Below are 27,601 nucleotides of genomic sequence, written 5' to 3'. Positions count from 1 at the left end.
CGCCAACTCCACCACCCTGATCGACAACCTAGCCATCCTCGGACTCAAACAGCTCGTGATAACACCCACCCACGCCGCTGGACACACACTTGACCCCAACTTCTCCACAAGTCCCCATGTCTCCTTCAACTACACCTCCGAACCCCACTGGAGCGGCCACAGATGTGTCCACTTCTCCTTCAGGAAACCCACCACACACCGACGCATCCAACAGCTGCCGAGCTGCTGCTGGGGCAAGGTCACCGAGGACCAACTAACGACCACCCTCGCCCGGAGACCACCTACCGACCCCATCGACCCAGAAACCGCCGCAACCAACCTCACACAGTGGATCAATGACTGCGCCAACACCTTCGCCCCTCTCAAGATCGCCAAAACCAGCCACACAGACAAGAAAGCCACCTGGTTCACCGAAGACCTCCGGATCCCCAAGCACACCTGTCAGAAACTGGAGAAGAAATGGCTCCACGACCGAACACCAGACAGCCACACAGCCCTCAAAAGCGCCACCCGCAGGCACCACCAACTCATCAGGACCACCAAGAGGACCGCCTTCAAAGACCGCCTAGACAAAAACGCGCACAACACCAATGAGCTCTTCAACATCGTGAAAGAACTCTCCAACCCCAGCTCCAACACCAACGACATCCCACCATCACAAGACCTGTGCGACTCCCTGGCTACCTTCTTTCATAGCAAGATCACCGACATCCACGACAGCCTCAACTCCGACCCCCCAGCACTCACCACCGAGTCCACCACCTTTGCATACATCACCCGCACCAGCCGCCTGACCGCCAGGTGCAACGTCAGCGACGAAGACACCATCAAAACCATGAACTCCATCTACTCCGGATCCCCATCTGACCCTTGCCCTCACCACGTCTTCAACAAAGCCAGCACAACCATTGCGCCCCGCCTCCGAAAAACAATCAACAGCTCCTTCGAGACAGCAACCTTCCCAGAAAGCTGGAAGCACGCCGAGATCAACGCCCTTCTGAAGAAGCCCAAGGCGGACCCCAAGGACCTCAAGAACTTCCGGCCCGTCTCCCTGTTCCCGTTCCCGGCAAAAGTGACAGAGAAGGTCGTCAACAAACATCTAACCCGCTACCTCGAAGACAACAACATTCCGTACCCCTCCCAATCCGGTTTTCGCAGCAACCAAAGCACCGAGACCGCCCTTATCGCCGCCACTGACGACATCAGGATCCTGATGGACAAAGGAGAAACAGCCGCCCTCATCCTCCTGGACCTATCAGTAGCCTTTGACACAGTCTGCCACCACACCCTATCAGCACGCCTCCATGACGCCGGAATTCAAGAGAAGGCCCTGGCCTGGACCACATCCTTCCTCTCCGGCAGAATCCAGAGCGTCCGCCTCCCACCCTTTCGCTCGAAATCCACCAAGATCATCTGTGGCGTCCCACAGGGATCCTCCCTCAGCCTGACGCTGTTCAATATCTACATGGCACCACTCGCCCACGTCGCATGACAACATAACCTCAACGTCATCTCCTACGCCGACGACTCCCAGCTGTTCATATCCCTCACCGAAGACCCCCACACCGCCAAAGCCAACCTCCACATAGGAATGAAGGCCATAGCCGACTGGATGAAGGACAGCAGACTGAAGCTGAACTCAGACAAAAACGGGGTCCTCATCCTCGGACCCACCCCCTCAGCCTGGGACGACTCCTGGTGGCCCACATCGCTAGGCGCAGCCCCGTAACCCACAGACCACGCACGCAACCTGGGGGTCATCCTCGACTCCACCCTCTCCATGACCAGGTAAGTCAACGCCATCTCCGTGTCCTGCTTCAACACCCTCCGAATGCTCCGCAGAATCTTCAAATGGATCCCCACCGACACTAGAAAGACCGTCACCCAGGCGCTCATCACCAGCAGACTAGACTAGGGGAACGCCCTCTACTCAGGAACTACAAACAAGCTCCTGAGATGACTACAACGAATTCAGAACGCCTCGGCTCGAATTATCCTCGACGTCCCCCGCCGCAGCCACATCACACCCCACCTGAGAGGCCTGCACTGGCTCCCCGTCAACAAGAGGATCACCTTCAAGTTCCTCATCCACGCACACAAAGCACTACACCACACCGGACCCACCTACCTCAACAACCGACTCAGCTTCAACACCCCCACCCGAAGCCTCCGCTCAGCCAACCTCGCCCTCGCCACGGTCCCTCGGATACGGAAAACCACGGCCGGAGGAAGATCCTTCTCCTACCTCGCAGCCAAGACTTGGAACACTCTCCCAACCAATCTACGAAAGACTCACGACCTACTGGCATTCAGAAGACTGCTCAAGACCTGGCTCTTCGACCAGTAGTGCCCCCTCTCCCCTCGCGCCTTGAGACCCTCATGAGTATGTAGTGCGCGCTATAAATGTAATGATTGATTGATTGATTGACTTTTTGCGCTGGAAATTGACCTAACATAACGCAAAGTAGTGCAAAACGCTGCTTTACGTTACTCAGAGTCAAGGGGGAATTACAGGGGCTTTCCCATGCAGTTGCCTTTTCTTTTTGATGAAAAAGGGTTTTGTGTAAAAAAAATAGCACGTTTGATACCAGGTGTTTTCCAACTTTACATGTATGGTGCACTGTACATACAAACTAGGAAAAGTTTTAGAGGTTGTCTAGGCATAGTATTTTGCACTGGAAAGGAACCCTTACAGTACAAACCCTATGCTAGACTCACACATACACTCTTACACTATGGCACAAAGGTGTGTGCGTGGCACACATTAATAAAATTCGGCAATGAAGCTAGTGAGAGGCGAGGAGAGTGCCATATCTCAGTAGATATGGCGCTCTCCCGCTCCCTCTGTGTCACGCAACGCAGCACAGCATTTTAGACTGCTGAACTATGTCTGGTGACAGTTTAGAAAATGTGCCCCTTGGTGTCTTGGTAAGGTAAGATTGTGGATGGATGCCCAATTTGGGACATGACTGAGAGTCTGAAGTCAGTAAGAGTTTCCCACAGTGTCTGTCTGTTGGTGGGTCATAAAGCTGTTTCGACTAAATGCTTATTCATACTAAATGTCACACATGTACCAACAGCAATTACCATTTTATGTGGAACTGTGTCAAAGAATTATACAGCTGCTGACAACAACAGTATAAGGAAAAGAAAATACTCTATTCGCCGGTGGAGCAAGCAGGAGAGTGTGTTTGTTTGTGTGTGTGTCTGTATGTGTGTCAATGTGACGCAAGAAAGTACATGCAGAAAGATAGATTAAAATGACAGTGGTGAAGAAGACGGAGAGATGATGTGTAAGGTACCTAGATGGAAGATCTCAGAAAAATAAGGTTAACAGAATGAGAGAAGCAGAAGAAATTGGTGGGAATGAGAGAACATGAGTGGCTAAGACACTTTGATGACGAATACCCCTTCCACAGACCTCAGTAATGCTTAATTCTAAGTCCCTATTTTCAGTAGTGATATATTTTCAGTTCTAATTGTTTACCATTAAATCATTATTACTCGTTTAGCTAATACTGATAACAAGCATTTGCAATGGCAACAGCTGTGGGTTGTTTTAGGTGCTTGTTTGTCGCTTTGTGATATGTCTGTATACAGTAACAGAAAATTTAAATACTGGTCATTGCCTTGATTTACTTGTTAAAAAGTTTCACTCAAAGTGTCACACACTGAACAGTGGAATGCCACTCATGAACACTAAAAACCTATGTTGCTCATAAGCAATCTGAAAATTTGGCAGCAATGCTGTATTCATTGTCTCACTTTGGCAACACTGGGGTGGGTGTCGGAGCCCCCCACTCTGCTATAACCTGACTTAAAAAAAGTCTATGATTCAGTTGAAGGCCAATCTTCCATGCCTTGTTGGAGAGGATACAGTTTGGTCCCTACTTCCGGTAGTGATTCCTCTATATGAGAGGGGGACCACTGCCAACTCACACTGCTGCACAGAAAGCAGGAACAATAAAAAAAGGATTTTATTACCTTTGTAATTTTTCAGCTTTCTGCCTAATGGAGAAGACATAGCAGTGCAAGTGCGCCATTGCTGTCAGCAGCAATGACGAGTGTCCCTTTCAATATGAATTGTGCATGTGCTAAAGCCAAACCAACACGTGCAGTTCAAACTCTCCAACCCAGCTATCTTTGACAGCTGGGTTGTGCTTCACTCGTGCTGCTTAAGATTATGAGAGCAGCGTCTGGATTGGATACGGACCAGTGGGAGCGGTGGGACCTCGCGTTGGTGGAGTCTGGAGCCGGCGCCTGGACGTGCTGCAGACTAAGGTAAACTTATTTTCTTTTTCAATTTTTAAATGTTTGTTTGTTTGTATTCTTTTTATATCCCCCCACCACCACTGCCTACTTCCGGAACTTTGTGAATTTGCTATATCAATCCCCCAGGGCGACAGTGAGGGTCAATGGAGCAACATCTGGGCTTTTCTTTATAATGCTTGGAACCAGTCAGCGCTGACCACTTTCCCACTTTCTTTTTATTGTAGTTGTAGAACCCCTTGCTGAATGGATTAGATGGGACACCAGGTGTGGGGACTGGACTGGGGGGATGGGGTGGAAGATCATATTTATCTTTTATGCCGACGATTTCCTTTTGTGTGTCCAGAAACCCAACCTCTCCGTCCCTAGATTGATATGAATTTTGGAGGTGTATAGAAAAGCCCCTGGCCTCAAAGTGAACTGAAGCAAATTGGCCATTTTTCCATTGGTGATGACTACCCAATGCAGTATCCAGGCCCTGGGTCCAGGAAGGAAGTCGAACCACTACGCGATGCGGTATCAGGGAGGAGGATGTTAGACCTTATAGACTTTATCAAGAGTCTACCCTGATGGAATATCTTTCCTTCAGTTCATCCTCCTCCAATATTTCCAGAATCACACCTAGTAAGGTATACTTGCAGAATTTTAAATATTTTGAAAACATACAGTGATTCTAATACTGCATATATAGACAACCCATTGGCTTCTTAATATATTGCATCTAAAGACCGTCTGGACACGCACCTTCATTGAGAAAATCCTTCTTTGGATATGCACATCTTCTAAGAACTTTGCCCTGAAGAAGTCCTATGAGGACAAAACGCGTCGGCTGCAAGCAATCGTGTTTTGATTGTACACCTGTCCTGTTTTTTGGAATAAAGAAAATCACAACTATAAGAAACTTACGTCTATGACTATTGATATCAGACCTTTAGATTTATGTGGTGCACCTTTGCTCTTTTGTATTAATTCACCAAGTTCTTGATTGAACCTACACTGTGACAGTGGGTGTTAATCAGTGTGCACACATCTTGCCCACACAAACTATCTAGGGCTTGTTTTTCTTTTCCCATAAAAATACCTTGGAGGAATTTGAGTTAGGTGCTGTAATTAGGAAGTTTCCACTGTCTCCCCAGTTGTTTAAACAGTATCCAGGGTCCTCCATGCTCCAATGACAAAACGGACCCTTTAAGTATTTAGGTATGAGGATATCCCCAGATCCCATCTGGCAAATATTGTCCCCAAGATCACATGCCGATATGGAGTAAGGTACCTCTAAATAAGTTGGGCAGGAGTGCATTGCTTAAAATGGTAACAATCCCTCAGATATTATGTGTATTACAGAAATACCTATTAAGGATCCAGTGAAAATGTTTTTCAAGACTGCAATATGAAATCCCCATATGATGGAGGAATTAGTGCAGTAGATATTACACTATGCTACTGGGCAGTACAAATGCTCAGAATGTTGCGTTGGTGTCCCACCTGGCAGCAACCCTCCCTCTGCTCTGGGACTGGAGGGTTGCAGGGCATTCAGATAGGGGGTAGATGTTGGCGATCTGTTGCATTTGCTCACTAAAACACTTACCTTACAGTGGACAGACCACCAGTATATTCGTGCCTCGATTCCTCTCCATGGTGGAGTCAGCTGGTTGTATACCGTCAGTGTTCATGTTCTTCTTGGTCCTTCTTCTTTGAATTCTCTGGGTAGGAATTGTGGGTATTAAGGAACCCAAATCCAAGATGGCAGGTCCTCATCAATTGATCTCTTTTTCCAAATTCATCATGGTGACTAGCAACATCCTGGGAGGTACTTCCTGCTCTAGTATTATATAAGGGCAAATTTTCTTTTCTGCCTTGCATCTCAGCTCTTCTTCATTCCTGTGGGTTTGTTTCCTCCCTCCTGTTTCGCCCTGTGTTCCTGCAAGTTAGATTCTCTCATTTTTTCTGCGTTTCCAGCTCGTCCCTGCCTGGTTGTGTTCTACCTTGGTTTCATACTATCAGTGATTGCTCCCATAAGGCGGTTTTTGCCTCAGGGCTGTTTCCACCTCTGGGACTCCTTCTGGAAGGCACCATATGCTTAGGCACATCCAATAATTTGCGGCTACTGGAAGGGGTCGCCCCTACCAAAAACTGACAAAAACTGTGAAGATAAAAACAAGGCAAGTTGCCCATGAACTTTGGGATTCATGGGCAACTCGCAGTCAGAGGTTGCTTTCTGATTGCCAAATTCCCGATAGACTTTGCATAGACTCAACGAGTGGATTTTCGGAGACAGAAATAATCCAGCAGTGAGACTCAAAGGGATCATATAGGATGGCACAACACTCTGGTTATTGATGTATGAAGATCTGATCCTGGGTGCCACTCTCCAAATAACATAAATTCCAAATAAATGTTGGCACATGACACTACGGTGGATGGGGTGGTATCTTGAATCAACAAGAGAAGCCTTGTTATCCTTCGAAAAGTTAACAATTGAATATCAATGACATAAATACCAGTTCTTTATCTACAACTAAAACACAAATTGGACGACTCTAAGTGACAGTATAAGCCTATCCCAGAAATCAACCTGTTGGAGTCCAAGATCACCATGGAAAGGCTAGGGTGAAGCAGGACATATGCCTATACAAATCCTTGGTAATTAATGTCCCTGCCCCCATGTCGAAAAGGGGAAATGGGGGAATTAAAAAACTGGGTTGAATGTAAGATGGTAGCAAGAATGCTGGTGATACCATCTCATCTGAGGCTTACTTTCACAGGATATTTTAGAACCCCAACAGGTTTCGGAGGATGGGGAGAGGCTTTAGTCCCAGTTGCCTCAGATGTAAAACAGCATTCATGTGACCTGGGAATGTAATGTCATACAGGCTTATTGGCCTGAAATCCTAAACATGCTGGAAGATGTGGTGGGCTTACCTTTTGAATGTAGCCTTCTGACGGGCATATTAGGGGTATTCCTGGAGTGGGACAACATGCAGAGACAGAAACTTCTCATCAGGATAGGGTGTGTGACTGGCAAGAGAAATACCGCCAGACACTGGGGAACTTGATCAGTCCCCGACCACATGGACTGACTGCGAGGAAAGGACTACTTCTCGATAGCAGAATTATAGGAGTATTAACCAATGGGATACCCATGGAAACATTCCAAAGTGTGGGGTGGGTGGTGTTATCCATTTGGTATTGGCAGGCCCTGATAACTAACTTGTAGCCAATGTGGGGTGGGCTGAGCAGAGGGATGGAAGATGAGGGGAGATGTGCAGTGGACAAAGTTCAGTGGGTAGGTAAGCTGTAATGCGATTGAAAGTTGGCTGTAACGACTATGTACTGTGGAAGCACGGATTGGCATTAATGTTGTGAAGGTTACCTTAAAAACTGAAATGTTCTGTATGTATAAATTCAGTAAACAGATGTCTTAAAAACTAATAAATAAAACTAAGGTAGATTGCAATATCGTATACATTTGCTGGAAATTAGGGAAGCTGAAAAGCTGCTTGGTGGAGATGTAAGACAGAATAAAATCTGACTTGTTGACTGGGTTCGTTTGGATGCAGGGACTGTTCTGTTCCACAATAGATCAGGCTTTCCTTAAGTCATATACCAACGCTGTAGGTGGTTCTCAACTCCTTTGGCAGTGGCTAAAACAGGGATATTAAAGTTAAGGAAAACACTAAATACTGCTACCTGCTTTAACAAAATGTTCCAAATGGCAACACATGAGTAAGTTAAAGAGAAATTGAATAATCAGATGGGTAAATTTGAAGACATTTGGAGCAGTTTCCTCAAGACCTGATATCTGGTACAGACAGATGCAGCTGACGGCTTGTTTTGGATCCTCGGGTGAGGTTACACAAATCACTGTGTTATTTCACGTACATCTTGTGTGGAGGGGCGGGAGGGACTTTATGGGTTATATCATTAATGTCTATATTTTCTGCATTTGTCCATGCATTTTGCCTCTTCACTAAGATAATGATGATGTTTCTCTACTTACTCTGGAATTACAAAATTAGGTATATATCCACTGAGATAATTTCACTGCTGCATTGTGAACAATTGTTGCATAGAATAATCTTGGCTTAAGGAGTTCAGTTGAACAGTCACAGTGTATCACATCCTGGTCCACTTTACCTGGTTGAACTTGGGGTTGACATAAACTGGCCAAATTGTCTTACATGTAGGGATACTGGGCAATGTTATGTCCGGTCAAATGTTTTTACTCTCCAGACAATCCTTTCTGTGCCACTAGCCTAGTCAACGCACTCAACTCACTAGCTGCAAGATTCTTTGTGAGTCTTTGATATTCCTCACAAGTAACACAGCAACATGGGTCAGGCATATGGCAATGCCTGTGCTGCTTAGCAAGAATTAACCCACAACTTGAAAGGGAGTGGCGTAAGTCGTACGATGCCGACAAGAAATCCGTCTACCTGGCCTTAGTTAAGCTTTACCATCGAGCTATATGTAGGGCCCGGGCGGCGTTTTACGCAGCCGAATTCAGAAATAGCCCCAACCCGACCAAAACCATCTTCAAAACCATAAAAGATCTGATGGCAAAGAGAGTTCCCCCACAGTCGGACAGTTCCACCGCCCACTGTGAAGCCCTAGCCACCTTCTTTCTGGACAAAGTCAGGAAAATCTACCAGGCGTTTCCGAGCACACTGTCACCAGTGATTCCCTGGAGCGGCTCTAGCAGCTGTCCATCGCTGCACTCCCTTCCTACCATCTCTAATGAGGAGTTTGCTAAGTGGGCCCTGCGAGTCAAGTCTGGATCGCCGGCAGACCCGGTAAGATCTGCTCTTTTCAGGGACGTTGCTTTTCAGGGACGCACAGCAGTGTGCTCTCTGATTAACCTCTCCCTGACCTCTGGCCTGGTCCCTGCCAAATGGAAGCAAGCGGTGGTTTCCCCGATCCTAAAAAAACCATCTTTGGATCCGTCGAGACCAGAAAACTACCGCCCAATATCTTTGCTCCCTTGGCCGGCCAAGGTTATGGAGGCCCATGTAAATCTGGCCCTCACGGAGCATATGACCCTAGTGAATGTCCTGGATCCCACGCAGAATGGGTTTCGTGCTGGCCACAGCACTGAGACGGCCCTTCTGGCAATGGTTGAGCATTTGCGGAGTGTGCTCGATGCAGGTCAAACGGCAGCGCTTATTTTACTAGACCTGAGCGCTGCCTTTGACACGGTTTCCCACCGCATCTTGCTACACCGTCTGCAGGACATTGGCATTTGTGGTTCAGCTCTGCAGTGGTTCCGCTCCTTCCTCAGTGATCGCTCCTTCTGCGTTGCCACCCCTCCATTTCAGTCCAAGTACCATCCTTTGGACCTGGGGGTCCCTCAGGGCTCCTCGCTGAGTCCCACGCTTTTTAATCTGTACGTGCAGCCGCTGGCTGAGGTCGTCAGGCAATGGGGCCTAACCATGGTCTCCTATGCTGATGACACTCAGTTGGCGGTTACGATCAGCGGGGATGCCAAGCAGGATGCCCTCAGGTTCCGAAGTGGACTGAGAGAGGTGGCCAGCTGGATGAATAACAACTGTCTCCAGCTGAACGCGACAAAAACTGAGGTGATGATCGTTGGAAGGGAAGCGGACCACTGGGGGGACGAATGGTGGCCTCCGGAGCTGGGATCAGCGCCGGCCCCTGTCCTGGAACTCAGGAATTTGGGAGTATGGCTTGACCACACGCTAAGCTTTGTGACTCACACGAAGAGAGTGGCGGCCTGCTGTTTTGGAGTATTACGCGGGCTAAGACCCCTGCTGCGATTCTTTGATGCTCCTACAAGACAGCTGGTCATTCAAGCAATGATCATCTCGCGGCTGGACTACGCCAGCTCACTCCTTTTAGGAGCGAACCAAGCCGAGATTCTTCGTTTACAGCGAGTCCAGAGCGCGGCGGCTAGGGCGGTGGTTGGTCTGCCTCGAACCTGCCCTACCTCTAACACTCTGCGGTCCCTGCACTGGCTCCCGATAAGCAAGCGTATCCAATTCAAGGCTCTTTGCCTGGTTTTTAAAATTCTGAGAGAGTTGGCACCCGGGATACTCAATACACTGATCTCTCCCTACGTTCCTACCCGCTCACTACGATCCCTTGGACAGTCCTTGGTGGTCGTCCCCCGTTTTAGACTTAGTCGGATGGGGGGTCGCTCCTTCCGCGTGAAAGCTGCAACCCTCTGGAATGCGCTCCCCTTGGAAATCCGCCTCTCGAATGACTTAATATCTTTTCGTAGGGCTCTGAAAACCTTCCTGTTTTAAATGTTCCTTGCTTTTTATGTTCTGCTTTTTTGTTACTGGACTTAGTGTTGTGTTGTGTTTACCTTTCCCTGCGCCAGGACGCTCCTTCGCTGGAGCAGCTGTGCGCATTAAAATGCAAATAACATAACATAACTTGACTGACACAAGGTAACAGCTACACACAAAAGGCACCTACTCACAAGCATTTGAGCAATGGCTCCGAAATAAAGGCTTACATGACATATATGTAGTATACAAGAACTAGTTAAAATAGTGTATTATGGAATTCAAATAATTTAGCCACCACAAGCTTTAAGAGACAGACCTACAACAGGATATGTGTGAGATTTTCATAAGGTGTCACAAAGATACAAAGTTGGTGAGATTTCATAATACACAACCTAGCTGATAGCGGACCACAGCAGATACTTCATACAAAATACATAGAGAAAATGACTATTCTCCCTTTGTTAAATCTTTTTCTGCATGGAAGGGAAAGAGAAAGAGGAGGACTGTAAAATGTTGGAAGGTGCTGCAGTCATCACACATCTTGACACACTATCAGTACTATGTAATATCCATACTCAAAGATACTTTCTATACCTGAGATCATGTTATTTCCAGACTTCAGCAACATTGTGACTTCATGACCGCTCTCATGAAGAACGTGTGATATCTCACTCATCAGAAGGTGATGGCTTCCTCCTAAATGATGCAAGTTAAAAACCACATTGGGAAAAGTTAGCTAAACAATATAAACTGACTGCAGATAAAAGTTAATTTCATTAGGAATAAACATGGCTTCCCAATGACTTTGTCATCAATTCAGACCTGCAGTGAACATGCATTTAATTGCTCTGTATCTAAATAAATGTTTTAATTTATTTTAATCATGCAATTATTGAAGAACCCATACAATTGTGAGAACCATAAAACCATTGGGCCTCATTTATGAAAAGTGACGCATCGCTGCGTGAAAACAGCGATGCGTCACTTTTCACTGCGCACTCCTTGCGACACCAATGATGCGCCATATTTAATGTATGACGCATCATGTCGCAAGGACTTACAGATACGTCAGTATTTCCGATGTGTCACAAAAAGTGACGCATCAGCGGTGCAAAACTGACGCAAGGCCTCATAAATGAGGCCCTTTGTGTGTTCCCTATCGCAAACTCAGAGCATTGGGGCTCCAGTGTATTGTACTATATTTGATGCTGTTTCAATACTTTTTCCTGATGATGGCCCGCCATATTTACTCTTTAAAAGGATCGGAAACATCTGCATTCTTTCTTGGTCTCAATATCTGTATAACTCTCTGTTTTCCAACAGTATGATTAATATAATTCTATTATAAAGTGCATGTTCCCGGTCACACACTACTATGCAATTAATAACCTTTGTTATTCTGACACAGTGTTTTGAGCCATAAGCACTTTACCTGTTTTGGCCAACAGAATGAGTATGCTTTATGACAAATCTTCTTAACTGAATGCAAGTAACTTGCCCTGGAGAATCAACTTTGTGTCCCTGGAAAGGTGTGTTATTCATCTATGACACATTACTTTAATGTTGAATAAGATGTGGATACTAATAAAAATGTAAAAAATATCTGCAGTGCCGATGCCTCCATTTCACAAGACTTAGCAGCATTCCCATGTCAATAACTGAAACATATCCTGCTTGTTTCAATGCACATGTCTCAAACTTGCTTGTTATGTAATACAGAATCATATTCTTGGAAAGGCAGTACCGTACACACAAACACACACCATTCTGTAGTTATAGTTCAGTTTACAGGAGATAGGGATTTTTTTTAATTTGTCCCTTGATAAGTTTGCACACGTTTGATGAATGTTAGCAAAGCTTTGCAAACCTGCTCTCCAATTTCATTCTTAAGAGTCCTCAAAGATTTATGGCGTTTTACCAAGGGTATGCAAAAAAAGGGGCGTCCCAAAACCGACGTAAAATCCAAAGCATTTTACATAGACTTTTGTTTTTTGTGCAGTGTGATAATTGTCAGTTGTAATTTTACAACATTTGGAAGGATTATACATTAAGCTGTGCAGATGATTCTTTGGGGTACTGCAGGTAAGTATTTTATAATTTTTTAAGTGTTTTTAATTTAGCTATATCTGTTGTCGCTGAGGTATTCTGGTACTCTTGAGGTATATAGTGATAACAAGTCATTAGCTGATTGGCTAATGACTGCCTTTACAAAAGTTAAAGGCAGCCTTGTTGTTTTCAGTTCGAGTTTCTATAGGTTCTGCATTACACCTTTTAATGTAAGTAAATATAGGTTTGGTATTTTCCCCATTCCTACTACCACTTTAGTACAGTGGTAATAGGTAGGGAAGAATATTTATCAGTTTGTATATTTATTTTAATCAGGAGTACCACAGTACCGAAACCCCCCCCCCCAAATAAATTGCAAATACATTATAGGCCAAAGGTTCGTTTCCTAGGGTTTGTGATTACCAAATAGCGAATTTTAGCAATTCAATATTTGATAATCACAAACAACAGTGTACTAATGTGTGTTTACCACATTTAGTGATTCTCAGTGGGTCATAAATAGACCTACCTCATCATTATTCATGAATTAGGTTTCAGTTTGCGACCCATTGGGAATCGCAAAAATCACAGGAATGGTGGCCTGCTGGGGTCAGCAGGCCACCTTGGCTGTGATTGCTTTGAAATAAAGCACAGCTTTTGAGGGAAATGCAGCTTGTAAACGGGATGCGTTTCAAAATGTAAAATTAAAAGTTTTCTTTTTCTTTTCTAAAAGAAGACAGCGGTCTGTTAGAATATGTTTTCCCCAACATTTACAAAGGAAAGGGGTCCAACTCAGAGTTGGCTGTAAAATGCAAATGTTTTGCTTCTGCATTTCAGTCCCGAAATATTCACACATACCACTGCGAGCGGAAGGGATGCCCTAAACACACACTTCCTAATACCGAAACTCAAACCCAGTATGGGATTGAGTAATAGGTTATCAAAATGCCAATTGAACATTTGTACATAAAAAATACCTTTTTGAGGTCGCTAATGAACCAATTCTGCAAACTGGGCTCTTAGCGACCTCAAAGAAGCGCTGAACATCTGGCCCTACATTTTTACAAATATAGTGTACATTTTCAATTTTGGGCACATATAAATAGTAGGGTGATAATTACTAAAAATTACTGACCTACTTTAACCCCTTTGCTGCTGCGGCAATTCCGCCGCAGCGCTAGGGGGGAGGGGGTGGCCGAGCGGCGCTCACATGCTTGTGACGGAACCGCTCCGTCACGAACCTCGGTTGAGCTGTGCTCATGACCGAGCGGTTCCGTCATGGCCCCGCCCGCTCAATGGAACGTCCAGCGCAGGCCCGGAATTCGCGCCGCGCAGGCACGCCGAGCAGGCCATGACGGATCCGCTCCATCATGAGCACAGCTCAACCGATGCTCGTGACGGAGCGGTTCAGTCACGAGCATGGAAGGAGTTAAAATTAAAATAAAACTGCTATGAAATTTATAGAAATTATAAACCTTACAAAATGTTTTGCAGTACCACCCTACTTCTGCGATCTTCGTGTTTAAAAGTAAAATGATAGCATATTATTAATATTTTGATCTACCTAAACGACTGAACTAAAGTTGTAATAGGGCATCAATTTATTTAATTTAATTTAATTTGTGGGTTTTATATAACGCTTGAATCACCCCTGAAAGGGTATATCTGCGCATGGACTGTTAGAATAGAGAGGTCTTGAGGAATTTTCCGAAGCGCAAATAGTCGGGGCATTGTTTGAGGTGAGTAGGGAGCTGATTCCAGTGGAAGGGAGCGAGGTAGGAAAAGGATTTTCCGCCTAGCCTAGTTTTCTTGATCCGGGGAACTAAGAGGAGCACTTTGTTTCCTGACCTGAGGGTCCTAGAAGGGGCCTAGGGCTTGAGTTTTGATGAGATGTAGAAAGGACCTTTGTTGTGCCAAGCCTTGTGTATGGTGAAGCAAACTTTGAATATAACACCTTTGCCGACAGGAAGCAAGTAGAGAAGTTGAGGAAGGGGGAGGGAGCAGTTCTCGGTGGGGCATTCATGACAAGGTGCACTGCAGTGTTCTGGCCACCTGCAGTCTGCTGAATGGAGACTCATTGGCTGAGGCTAGGAGAGCGTTGCGGTAGCCCAGCCAGCTCAAAACCATAGTCTGAATGAGGGTTTTGCGAGTGGAATCCGGGAGAAGAGGGAAACCTCCGCGTAACAGGCCCAGCACAAAGAAGCCGGATCCGGCGGTGTGAGCAACATGCTCCTTCTAGGACAAGGCACGATCAAGGTGAATGCCCAGGTTTTTAACAAGGGCCTTAGGGCCAGGGGTGGGCCAAGGGCTGAGGAAATAGAAATTTTATGATCAGGAATGTTCCCTAACGTGTACCCCACAGTCTCCATGTACGAGCTTAAAGTGCATGTAACTTCCCTCCTGTGCCAGCTATGAAGACGCAAATACATTTGCGTCCAACGTTAACATGTCCTCTTTCAGATCCACCCTGAATGGGTCGGATATTCCGTTCCTAAGTATGCCTTGCCACCGTCTTTGTATGGTGCACTTTCTGTATTCCTGGCTCTGTGTGAGCTAGGCCCCGATTTCTGTCATCGAGCCTCTTCTTTTAACAAAGTCATCTCTGCCTCCTGAAACTGCAACGTGGGATGCCCCCATGAACTCTGTCCTACTCCCTGCGAGGCGAGCGGGGCCTGGCTCGGCCTGCTTGCCTGCCAAAGACAGTATTTTACCTTCACGTTATCAGCATAGCCAAGCTCAGCTTCCCGAAAACACATTCCAGTCTAGCAGGATAGATAAACAACCCCTCAGCTGCAGAGCAAAGGGCCCGGCCTTTCTGTCTCCATGCAAGTAATTCATAGCTCCCGTTACCATGGTAGGTCCATGGCCCCCTCGCTTTACACACAGACACGTAGGCACATATGCACGCATTCACAGTCAGTATAGGTTAGCCTCTGCCCAAGAGACCTTTCCTTCTAGATAATATGGTTCCCAAACATCAGATATCAGATATGATATAGGAACGAGTTGATCTGACATGCCAGACTTCTGTCTCTTTCCTCTAGTGTAAATGTCAAGTCCCCTGCACCCTCCAGCTTCACGTCAATCACACGTCATGCAGCTGCGCGCGCATCCAGACCTCAGATTTCTGCTGACATTGCAAGATTCTGCTATGTACCCACCCACTTGTGACACTTTCATGTGACGTTTCTAGCACACACCTCTGTGTACGCCCTGGTTCACGCCTTCTGATTACGTATTGCTAACACGTGTGTGTTCTTATCTTGTTTCTCTCAGCTGTTACGCCTTCTGTATTGGTTCTCATTCTGTGCATTAAGTATAAAAGTTATGTATTGTCAATAAAGTATGCTCTATCCCTTCCTGAACCCCAGCGGTGTCAGGAACATGATATCCGGTTCTGAACCATTCCTTTTTAAGGAATAAAACCCCTTAGAACTCTAACACCACGGACTCTGTCTCTTTCTTTCCGACTGACTTATTTTATAGTACTTACCTGCATAGAAATTAGGACGTAATTAAATATTTACCACATTAATTTGGCGCCCGAATAGGGACCCCTCCCCCACCCCACGCGCCGGTAGGTGCGTTGCAGCCTTTGCCCCCTGCCACAGTCAAGACGGACAATTACGCGTACCCGCAGGATTTCCTGTATCTCCCTCAGGCCTACGGAGGTGACGGAGACTGCGATCAGCACCCAGACGAGGCGGTGAGGAGTGCGGAGGATCCCGACCAGAGCCTAGCCGAAAGAAACAAGGTCCGAGGTGTCAAGAGGCCCACCAGTTCCGAAGTATTCACGTATCGAGTCGAGCCGAGTCCAGTCCAGTCGAGTTGTCCGAGGCCTTCTGTTCCGTGCTTCCCGGTGAGTACCGTTGCTGGGGACGCATCTAGACGGGTGCATTATTATGTATCCGGTAAAGACGGGTTTGGGTACACAAACACGGTCTGCACTGTTTTAGACAGTGTATCTGTACTGTTTAGCAGTATATCAAGTATTCAAGGTTTCGATTTTTTTGTTCTCGTTTTCTAGAGTTCAAGGATAGTCCATATGTGTTCAAAATGTTTCATGTGATTAATGTCGTGGTATGAGTGACTGTTTTGATGTACATTATTGTGTTTTTGTATATTAACCGTGTTCGAGTTAGAGTAAGTAACAAGTATCGAGTATCAAGTACCAAACGACAGGATGCCATTATTCAATAAATTAAGACAATTAGGAACTAGGAAAGGGATACTAGAGGAAGCGATTCCTGTCCCACCTAGGGACACTCCCGGAAATTTTATGTACCATAAACATGGCCTAGATGCCATACTGTATCTAGATTTATGGGCCGATTATACCAAGCACCTAGAAGAGAAACATAGGTGGCCTGTTACAGGCACATGGGATGCCGAGTGCATCATGAGAGTAGAGGAAGCACTATGGAAAAAGAAAGCCAGACAATCTCAGAAAGACGCCATAGAATTGTGGCGTAAAGAATCGCATAAACGTGCAGAAAAAGCATTCCGAAAAGCAGAAAAACATAGAGAAGAGTCGGATGAGGTCCGAGAAAACGAACTAGTTGCTGAAGGTATCCGAGTACAAGCAGAACAAGTAGACCGTATACGAAACACTCTTGCAAATAGCATGTATCTAATGGCCGAGGGTTCGCCTAAAGCCACTCCAGAAATACCGAAAGATCTGCCGCCACCATTGGTTCCGACTAAAGTAAGGCACAAGACCACAAAAGACATATTCCTTTCTTCCTATCTAGACGATGTAGCTCCCGCTTATACAAATCCACGTGCCCACGTACCGCCTACTGAAGGTGACGGAGATGGCAACCTACTCCAAGACAATGCACAGCCAGTACCGCAACAAGCTACACCCGTTCAGCATCCTCTACCACCTATTCCCCCACCACTTCCCGCCCCTACTATTAATCCACTAAATCCTTTTGGGCCTGATCCTGGTAAAAGACAAGTTCAGTTACACATACAGACTCCACAGACAAGCCATGCTCAAGCCTCCGCCTCAGGAGGTGCGACAGGAGGTTACCAGACCCCGCCACAAACACACAGATTAACTCTTAGGGACCTAGCAAAGCAACGTACACCCCGAATCCAGAATTACAACCTACTTAAAGAACCCCTTACAGATTGCAGATACGATCCAGTACCCGGTAAAACCGATAGAATGGAGCTAGCATCTCTACGCCTACGACGAGTTACCGATTATTTAATGTTATTACCAGGAATGACTGATCATCTAGACAGAATATATCATTTTATCCAGACAGGGGAAGGTCCTGAAAGTATTAAAGAGGCCATGGCTCATCAGAAAACTGACACTCAAGGTTGTATATTACGCTTCTTCATAAATTGTCTAATAAGAGAACAAGACAGGCCTGGTGTAGACAAGGACGAGATGGATGCACTAAACAAGTGGGGCCAGAATATAGCCGAGGGAAAGCATGATAAACAAAGCAGTATAGCAAATATGTACAAAAGAATCAGGAAAGCAGTAATAGAAATACATGAAAGAAAGGAACCAGAAAGGGAAGGAGATAGCGACAAGGTTGAATCCTCAGAGGAGGAAGAACCAGAGGATAACGACACGACCAAAGAAATGATAGCATATGTAGGTAGGGGAAATTACCTTAAGAAAGGCATTCGTCCAGAAAGCAAGAGAGTTTTTCTCTCTGGCATCTCAAAAACGAGCCCTCCTGAATATCTGTTTCAGGTTACCGACAAAATACTTCAAGAACGAATGGGGTACCATGTACTCAATTCTATGGATGAACAAGAACTAGCCCGGGCAGCAGTACAATGGGCTGACATTCCTAGCACATATAATGACGATACAGTAGCTCAGACATTTTTAAATCTTTCCCCAGATGAGCAGAAATTAGCTGGTATGTACATGATTCAGCATCTCATCACGTTATACAGAAATCAACATTCTGATCCAGGACCCCTACCTGATACATTAGAAGCACTACTTTTGAATAGATGGAGAGGCCTAAGTACCAAGTTAATTAAAATAATTCTAGAACAACGGCACAGATATAACGCTTTCTTAGGCCCGCAATATGTTTCAGCTCCGCCCCCAGAAAGAAAAATGTTTTACCTCGACAGACAGAATCCTTTACGAGAAGTACATCCAGTAAGAAAAGATGATGATACCCTAGAACGTGTATTTGTATATACACCTTTAACTAAAATGGAATTACTAGAAATGAAGAAACTAGTACCCTGCCACGATAAAGACCCGGCAGGTTTCCACCGAGAAATTAAAGACATGTTACTCATGGGAGATTACACGTATACGGATATTATGAAAATGTTAAAAGTACTGTTGCGCACAGGCATTTACGAGAAACTCAAGGAAAAAGAATGGGAGGTGGGAGATAAAAAGATTATTTGGACTGAAATAGAGGACGAGGAAAAAGGTCGCACTCCAGGGCTGGGCCTTGGGGACAAAGCTAAAGCATTACCAGGTTTAATAGTACAGGTTTTGCTAAGACTACTAACAACTAAAAAGGAAGACTGGGACGCAATCTCAGCCTGTAAACAGAAACACGATGAAGATACTAGTGATTTCTATTCAAGATTCGAGAAATGTTTTATTATTAATAGTGGCCTGAAACCAAGTAGCGAGTCATACCCGCACCTTTTTGTAACAAAATTAGTCGAGAATTCCCTGACACAGGTTAAGAATCGTGTATATAAAGTCGAAAGCACTTGGCAAGCAAATACGCCATCCCAGATGTTACAAATGTTACAATATCACCAGAACAGAATTAGAGAAGAACAAGATCACGAACAGAGACGTATGAAAGACACGAAAATGAAAATGCTAGTTGCCCAGTCAGTTCCAGCTGACGGTCAGAAAAAGGGTGTGACACAGACAAATAATTCAGCGGCTCCCGTTAAAGGGACATGCAACTATTGCAAGCAGCCAGGTCACTATGTACATGAATGTTCGGTCCTAAAATATAATATAGCAACAGGTAAAACTAAAGAAAGACCACGTCAGCCTAGACAAGATCAGGTCCAGCAACAGACTTCCCAGAACATACAGCCTACGCATGCTCCACCTCAGACAGTGCAGACCGTAGCGGTATCACAGCCACAGCCTATTGCCGCGACGCAGCAAGTTTCACAGCAGATGTACCAGTATGCCCAATCTGATTATCCCGATTATCAGCGATACACATGAAACAGCCTAGAGAGGGAGGTTGGCTTGCCTCTTATTGAAATTCCTGTAGATCAAGAGGGTCCTTATGTACATAGTCAAGTATTGGGAAAAGACAGAAAGTTTCTAATTGACACAGGGGCAAGTCGCACCACGATCAGTCATAACGAAGTTCCAGGGGCACCCCTCTCAGGCTCACAGAATGTTTCCCTTGGTTTTTCAGGACAGCCTATTGTAAATGAAGTATCAAAACCTGTCCCCCTAGCAGTAGGTCCATTATCACGTGTTACAGACCTGTTACTCACGAAATCATGTCCAGAAAACTTGCTAGGTATCAAGACACTGAAGGCTCTAGGAGCAGTGATATGTTGTTCTCCGGAGGGAGTTAGACTTTTCCTACGTGACTTTAAGGGTCACTATGTACTACGAGAGTTTGATGTCAGATTGAAAAATGTACCGAAACACCTGTGGGCACAAGGCCCAACCGATGTAGGTTGTATGCACATCACACCATGTGAAGTAGTGTGGCTCACTGGTTAGAGGCGGCAGACCCGAGAGCAGAGGACGGCCCGGGACCAGGGTTCTATTCCCGGCGCGGCAGGTTTCTGGACCAGGGTCAGCGGACTTGATAATTCTCTCGCCTCGGTGCCCACTCTGATCAGCGATCACACTCGGCAACTCTGGGCATTAGCTTGCCTCATCTTCACTAACGGCCCCACCAGACCGCCGGGGATGCCTGGTCTCACCCTGGAGATACCCATTAAGGGACCATCTCTCAGGGAAGCCAGGAAGGGTTTCGCAGCGGTCGAAGCGCCTTGGGACCCTACGGGTAAGTAGTGCGCTATATAAATGCCAATACATTTACATTTACATACATACACCATACCGTGTTACACTCAAGCCAGGAGTTGTATTACCCCGAATCAGACAATACAAGTTACCACCCGATGCGGTAGTGGCTTTACTGGAAATCATTGAAGAGCTCATTGCCCAAGGAGTGGTCGTAGAAACCGACTCCAACATCTGTAATTCTCCTATCATTCCGATTCTTAAACGTACTGATCCCAATGCACAGCCTGTATATCGGCTGGTGATTGATTTACGAGAACTAAATAAATGCATTGTACCACAGTACCCTGTGGTTCCCGACATCTCATCATTATTGACTGCTATTGATTCAGAGGCGACGTTCTTTACTGTAATTGACCTCAAGAACGCCTTCTTCAGTGTACCCATTGATCCGGAGAGCCAATATCTCTTTGGATTCTGTTTAAATGGCCGAAGCTTCAAATTTTCACGCGCACCTCAAGGATTCACAGAAAGCCCCAGCATCTATAGCCAAGCACTGAAAAGACAACTTGACTGTATCCAAATGCCAGTTAACACTGCCTTACTACAGTACGTCGATGATCTGCTGATCACCGCACGAAGTGAACCCGAATGTGAACAAGCATCACTGACAGTTTTACATTTTCTGGCTGACAAGGGACACAAGGTGTCTCCTTCGAAGCTACAATTCTGTGTTCAGCAAGTGGTGTACCTTGGGCACTTGCTGTCCAAGTGGGGGAGACAGCTCACACCTGATCGCATTCAGTTAATTGCACAGTTACCACAACCCAAGACACAAAAGGAAGTGCGGGCCTTTATAGGCCTCACCTCGTACTGCAGACAATGGATTCCTCAGTATGCATTTCTAGCTAAACCATTGATACAGTTGACAACACAGGAGGCAGCGACTTCGACTGTCCTCCCTTGGACTCAAGAACATACACAGGCTTTTGAGGAATTAAAGAAAGCTTTATGTCAAGCACCAGTTTTAGCGACACCATGTTACAGCAAACCTTTTACACTCTTTGTTACAGAACGTGATGGTACAGCGTTGTCTGTCCTCACACAAGATCAAGCAGGTTCACATAAGCCTTGCGCTTATTTTTCAAGTACATTAGATCCAGTGGCCCTGGCTCTGCCTGCGTGCTTAAAATCAGTTGCAGCGACAGCTCTAGCCATCAGACAAAGCGACTCAATAGTATTAGGACATCCATTGACAGTACAAGTTCCACATTCTGTAGAAGTTCTGCTAAATAGGACACAGACTCAACACCTGACTATAGCACGATTGACAGGTTATGAACTGACGTTATTCCAGCCACACATAGAAATCAGACGCTGTAACATACTCAATCCTGCCACATTGTTACCCTCGATTATGACAGATTCAGCCCCGCATGATTGTATAGAGATCATTAATGCAGTAACAAAGCCCCGACGAGACTTGACAGATGTTGCACTGACTAATCCAGACCTGACACTTTACGTGGACGGTTCATGTATGAGAACAAGCACAGGAGAATTAGTGACCGCATATGCAGTGACCACTGAAACTGAAGTCAAAGAAACACACCGTATTGATATACTGTCTGCTCAAGCAGCAGAGCTTGTCGCTCTGACCCGAGCCTGTATACTAGCCAAGAACAGAAATGTTAACATATACACAGATTCACGTTATGCCTTCGGAGTTGTACACGACTTCGGAATGTTATGGCAAGAACGAGGTTTCTTGACCTCTCACGGAGCCAAGATCCAACACGGTCCCCTCATTCAAGCACTGTTAGAAGCAATACATCTGCCTTCAGGCATATCCATCATGAAGTGTAAAGCACACACTAGAGTTACAGATTCTATTTCCCAGGGTAACCACCTGGCAGACCAAACAGCAAAACATACAGCATTGACTCACACCCAGACAACTGATGTGACAAAGACAATAGTACCGACACACTGTATGACAGTTAGGGATCCCACACTAGATGTAATCGATATTCAGACACATGCTACTCCAGACGAAATCAAGAAATGGACTGAACTAGGAGGGATCCAGACAGACCAGGGATGGGTGACAAACGGGAAAGCCACATGGTTTCTCCCCGACTCTATGGTTCAAGTCATAATTAATACAGCACATAGTCCAGCACACTTAGGAGAAAAAGCTATGTTAGACAGTTTACAGAATCTCTGGTACAACAAACATTTACGAGCAGCAGCAAAACAGAAAGTGCGTACTTGCATGATCTGTTGTCAGTTCAATCCAGGTAAAAGCGTCCCTGTAGAGCAAGGTGGATTTCATCCTCCCGATCACCCTTTTGAAGTCCTCCAGATGGATTATATCCAGATGGAATGTTGTCGAGGATTCAAGTACGTCCTCGTAGTTGTTTGTGCACTTTCCCGTTGGACAGAAGCATATCCAGTCCCAGATTACACTGCCCCGACCACTGCCAAGCAGCTGGTTCGAGAATTCTTCCCACGGTACGGCTTGCCTCGTATCGTGTACTCAGATAATGGACAGCCATTCTCATCCGAGCTTATGAAGCAGGTTTCACTCTTGCTAGGATATCAGTGGAAATTCCATTGCGTCCGACATCCCGAGGCAGCTGGCCTTGTAGAGAGGCACAATCAGACACTGAAAACCCGCCTTGCTAAAATATGTAAAGAGAAAGGGGTCGACTGGATAGTCGCCCTGCCAGTTGCACTATTCTATATGAGAATGGTCCCACATTCGAGATCAGGACTATCCCCGTATGAGGTGGTCTTTGGCAGGCCACCAAATATGTGGGGGACGCCCATGCCTAAGAAAATAACTGATGTTGACTGTAATATGCTGACAGATTACCTTGCCTCCTTGATGTCTGCACTCCAATCATGTCGTTCACAGGTTGCTGGAGCCTTTCCCGACAACACTGATGTAAAGCCACACGATGTCCGTCCAGGGGATACTGTCCTAGTGAGAAATTTTGATAGGAGGAGTCCGCTGGAGCCCCGCTGGCAGGAGCCGAAGCTCGTCCTTCTGACCACGAGGACTGCAATCAAAGTTGAAGGCCGTAAGGGGTGGATTCATTCGAGTCACGTTAAAAAATGTAATGAACTGTTGCCAGAGACTGACTCTTCCACCCCTTCAAAGGACTGCCCAGATTCTAGTGACTCTAAACTTCCCATGGTAGAGAAAACTCCGCAAGAGGAGTATAAATCAAAGTTGCGGTCTAGCAAGTCAGACAGTTTAATTGTTTAAGTCCTCCCCTAGGTGAATTGGTTAAATAGTTTCTGACATGTATCCCCTAGACCCCAATAGAGAGAGAGATAGAGAGAAACAAATCAAGAAGCAACGATATTGCAAATCTCTCAAAAGTTACTGTATTGTTACCTTATGGATCATGTTTTCTTTAAGTCGTACGATTATTGTCACAAGTGTAATTTTGCATATCTATTTTCCTATTGCTACATGTGCACATTCTTCTTCTAATAACACTGCCGAGCGTTCTTTCAGCGAATTACCGCCTCACGAGTTGTCTTACCGACTTGCGCTGCGCAACAATACATTCATTAGTATGTTACATCACTCTCATCAGACCAGCAACGCTACAAATTGTTGGATATGTGGCCGACTCCCCCCCTACCAGAAATATGAGGGAGTTCTGCCCCTTTTCCCGTACCCGTTCACACACAATGGTTCATGTGGCGCATGGTTTAGTTTGATTAACTCTTTAGATTCAAATTCCGTAGTTTATCAGGGTAACTGGGTATGGGGAAACCTGAACACAGTTCTGCATAAAGTATGTTATCCTGACAAGGAGGGACTTCCCAAAAGGACAGGGACTGATCTAGAAAATGAAGTATATGGATTAGGAAATTTTACACTTAACCTCATGATTCTGAATGTTGAATCCGAAACCAAGCCAGACTTGCCCACTATGTCAGTATTACCAGTCAAGGGTGAATTATGTGTCAGAAAGAATGGTTCAGTACACCTGGGTCATAGTAAATGTACTACTGTGATCGAATTTAGTGATAAGGGCAAGTCCACGTTCAAAGCTACTCGTCATTCCTATTTCATTTGTGGTCAGACAGCATACATACGTTTTCCACTAGATTGGGATGGTACCTGTTATATTGGATTCTTACTGCCACCTGTTTTCCTAGCTCCACCCGATTATCATAGAAATTCCCGTCTAGTTCACAGACCTAAAAGAGATCTCCCAATTGTCGACTATACTGAGACAGCATGGGAACAGTACACAGATTTCAATAAAGGTTTCTTTCCCTATTTAGGTGCTATCTTTAATAGTATGTCTATCCGTCACTTGACCAGAACTCTCGAAGCAGTAGTGAAAGAGACTACTTCTGCCCTAGGTAACTTGACCGAAGAACAGTCTGCTATGAGACTTGTCGTTCTTCAAAATCGTCTTGTCCTTGACGTCATACTAGCCGATCGAGGAGGAGCCTGTAGGGTCCTCGGGTCAGCTTGCTGTGTTTTCATTCCAGATAATGCTCCGTCCGTATATAAGGCTATTACCCGTCTCCATAAGATAGCTAGTCAGATACATCAGAACCCAGGCACCTGGACTTGGTCCGGTTGGCTCTGGACTACTATTTCAGCTTGGGGATGGAAAATACTGTCACTCCTTGGAACAATACTACTTATAGTATTCAGTTGCTGTCTATGTTTACAATGTGGGCCAGCGATTTGCGGCTTGTGCGCCACATCCTGCACTCCCCATTCAAGTCAACGTTCTAAATCCCGTTTGAGAAAGGATGAGCAGATGATGCTCACTACACAGATAAATGGATTAATGAGGATTGATATATCATGAAGGGTCCGTAGGGAACAAGGAGGGAATGAGGAAATAGAAATTTTATGATCAGGAATGTTCCCTAACGTGTACCCCACCGTCTCCATGTACGAGCTTAAAGTGCATGTAACTTCCCTCCTGTGCCAGCTATGAAGACGCAAATACATTTGCATCCAACGTTAACATGTCCTCTTTCAGATCCACCCTGAATGGGTCGGATATTCCGTTCCTAAGTATGCCTTGCCACCGTCTTTGTATGGTGCACTTTCTGTATTCCTGGCTCTGTGTGAGCTAGGCCCCGATTTCTGTCATCGAGCCTTTTCTTTTAACAAAGTCATCTTCGCCTCCTGAAACTGCAACGTGGGATGCCCCCATGAACTCTGTCCTACTCCCTGCGAGGCGAGCGGGGCCTGGCTCGGCCTGCTTGCCTGCCAAAGACAGTATTTTACCTTCACGTTATCAGCATAGCCAAGCTCAGCTTCCCGAAAACACATTCCAGTCTAGCAGGATAGATAAACAACCCCTCAGCTGCAGAGCAAAGGGCCCGGCCTTTCTGTCTCCATGCAAGTAATTCATAGCTCCCGTTACCATGGTAGGTCCATGGCCCCCTCGCTTTACACACAGACACGTAGGCACATATGCACGCATTCACAGTCAGTATAGGATAGCCTCTGCCCAAGAGACCTTTCCTTCTAGATAATATGGTTCCCAAACATCAGATATCAGATATGATATAGGAACGAGTTGATCTGACATGCCAGACTTCTGTCTCTTTCCTCTAGTGTAAATGTCAAGTCCCCTGCACCCTCCAGCTTCACGTCAATCACACGTCATGCAGCTGCGCGCGCATCCAGACCTCAGATTTCTGCTGACATTGCAAGATTCTGCTATGTACCCACCCACTTGTGGCACTTTCATGTGACGTTTCTAGCACACACCTCTGTGTACGCCCTAGTTCACGCCTTCTGATTACGTATTGCTAACACGTGTGTGTTCTTATCTTGTTTCTCTCAGCTGTTACGCCTTCTGTATTGGTTCTCATTCTGTGCATTAAGTATAAAAGTTATGTATTGTCAATAAAGTATACTCTATCCCTTCCTGAACCCCAGCGGTGTCAGGAACATGATATCCGGTTCTGAACCATTCCTTTTTAAGGAATAAAACCCCTTAGAACTCTAACACCACGGACTCTGTCTCTTTCTTTCCGACTGAGTTATTTTATAGTACTTTTCTGCATAGAAATTAGGACGGTAATTAAATATTTACCACAGGGCTACCGGCCACCAGTCTTGTGTCCACAGTGATGGTGTGTCTCCGAAGAGCATAATCTCCGTCTTCCCTGTGTTAAGTTGGAAAAAATTACTCTTCATCCAATGCGCGATGGCTGTCATTCCCACAGAGAATGTGGACTGAACCGATAAGTCAGATTTGTTAAATGAAAAGAGGAGCTAGGTGTCATCAGCATATGAAATGGGCCTGAACCCACAGGATCTGAGGAGGTTGGCCAAGGGAGCAATGTAGATATTAAACAGGGTAGGGCTCAAACATGAGACCTGGGGAACTCCCTTGTTCAGTTCCATCGGCTTCGATCGAAAAGGGGCCAAGATTGACGGTTTGGGAACAGGAGGACAAGAAGCTCATCATCCACTGGAGAGCAGGACCTCTTAGTCCAATTTCTTCCAATCTACTGAGCAAAATCTGGTGGGATACTGTGTCAAAGGTGGCAGAGAGGTCCAACAGCACGAGAATTATTGGCTGGCCATTGTCCAAGGTTAACCTGATGTTGTCTGTGACATTCAACAGGGAAGACTCTGTGCTGAATTTGGGCCTGAAACCAGATTGGGAGGAATCCAAACTACCTGTATTTTCGACATGGTTAGACAGCTGTTTATTGATATTTTTTTCCAATACTTTGCTCAGGTGAGGTAGTAAGGAGATGGGGCAGAGATTGGAAAGCTCTTCCATAGGGATCTTGGAGTTCTTCAAAATAGGGATGACCTGTGCCGCCTTCCATTCCTGGGCAAGGTAGCCCGGTCTCATAGAGAGGTTGAGAATAGTGCCTATTTGAGAGAACAGTTGTTAGGAGAGGGAGGTGACTACTTTAGCTGGAATGACATCAAGGGGGGAGCCTGATTTTACTGTGTGCAGTAAGGCTTCCATCTCATTGACGGATATAGGGGGAAGGTACTCCAGCAATTTTGCAATATCAGATGCTGGTGGATCAAGATACTGGGCACCTG

General features: G+C 45.7%; 1 protein-coding gene across 1 annotated transcript in view; it reads right to left on the bottom strand.

Moving 5' to 3' along the window:
• Positions 1-27,601, bottom strand: part of LOC147726408 (UDP-glycosyltransferase 3A1-like) — a 446,431-nt gene that overhangs the window by 388,479 nt on the left and 30,351 nt on the right. The window contains exon 2 of the mRNA XM_086960530.1: positions 11,115-11,216. Coding sequence (XP_086816656.1) covers positions 11,115-11,216 — 102 coding nt within the window. The remainder of the gene's footprint in view (positions 1-11,114; positions 11,217-27,601) is intronic.

This window comes from Lissotriton vulgaris, chromosome 3_1, assembly GCF_964263255.1.
Source record: "Lissotriton vulgaris chromosome 3_1, aLisVul1.2, whole genome shotgun sequence".
Classification (NCBI taxonomy): domain Eukaryota; kingdom Metazoa; phylum Chordata; class Amphibia; order Caudata; family Salamandridae; genus Lissotriton; species Lissotriton vulgaris.
Note: the sequence above shows the minus strand (reverse complement) of the source record. Positions and strands in the feature narration are given on the sequence as shown.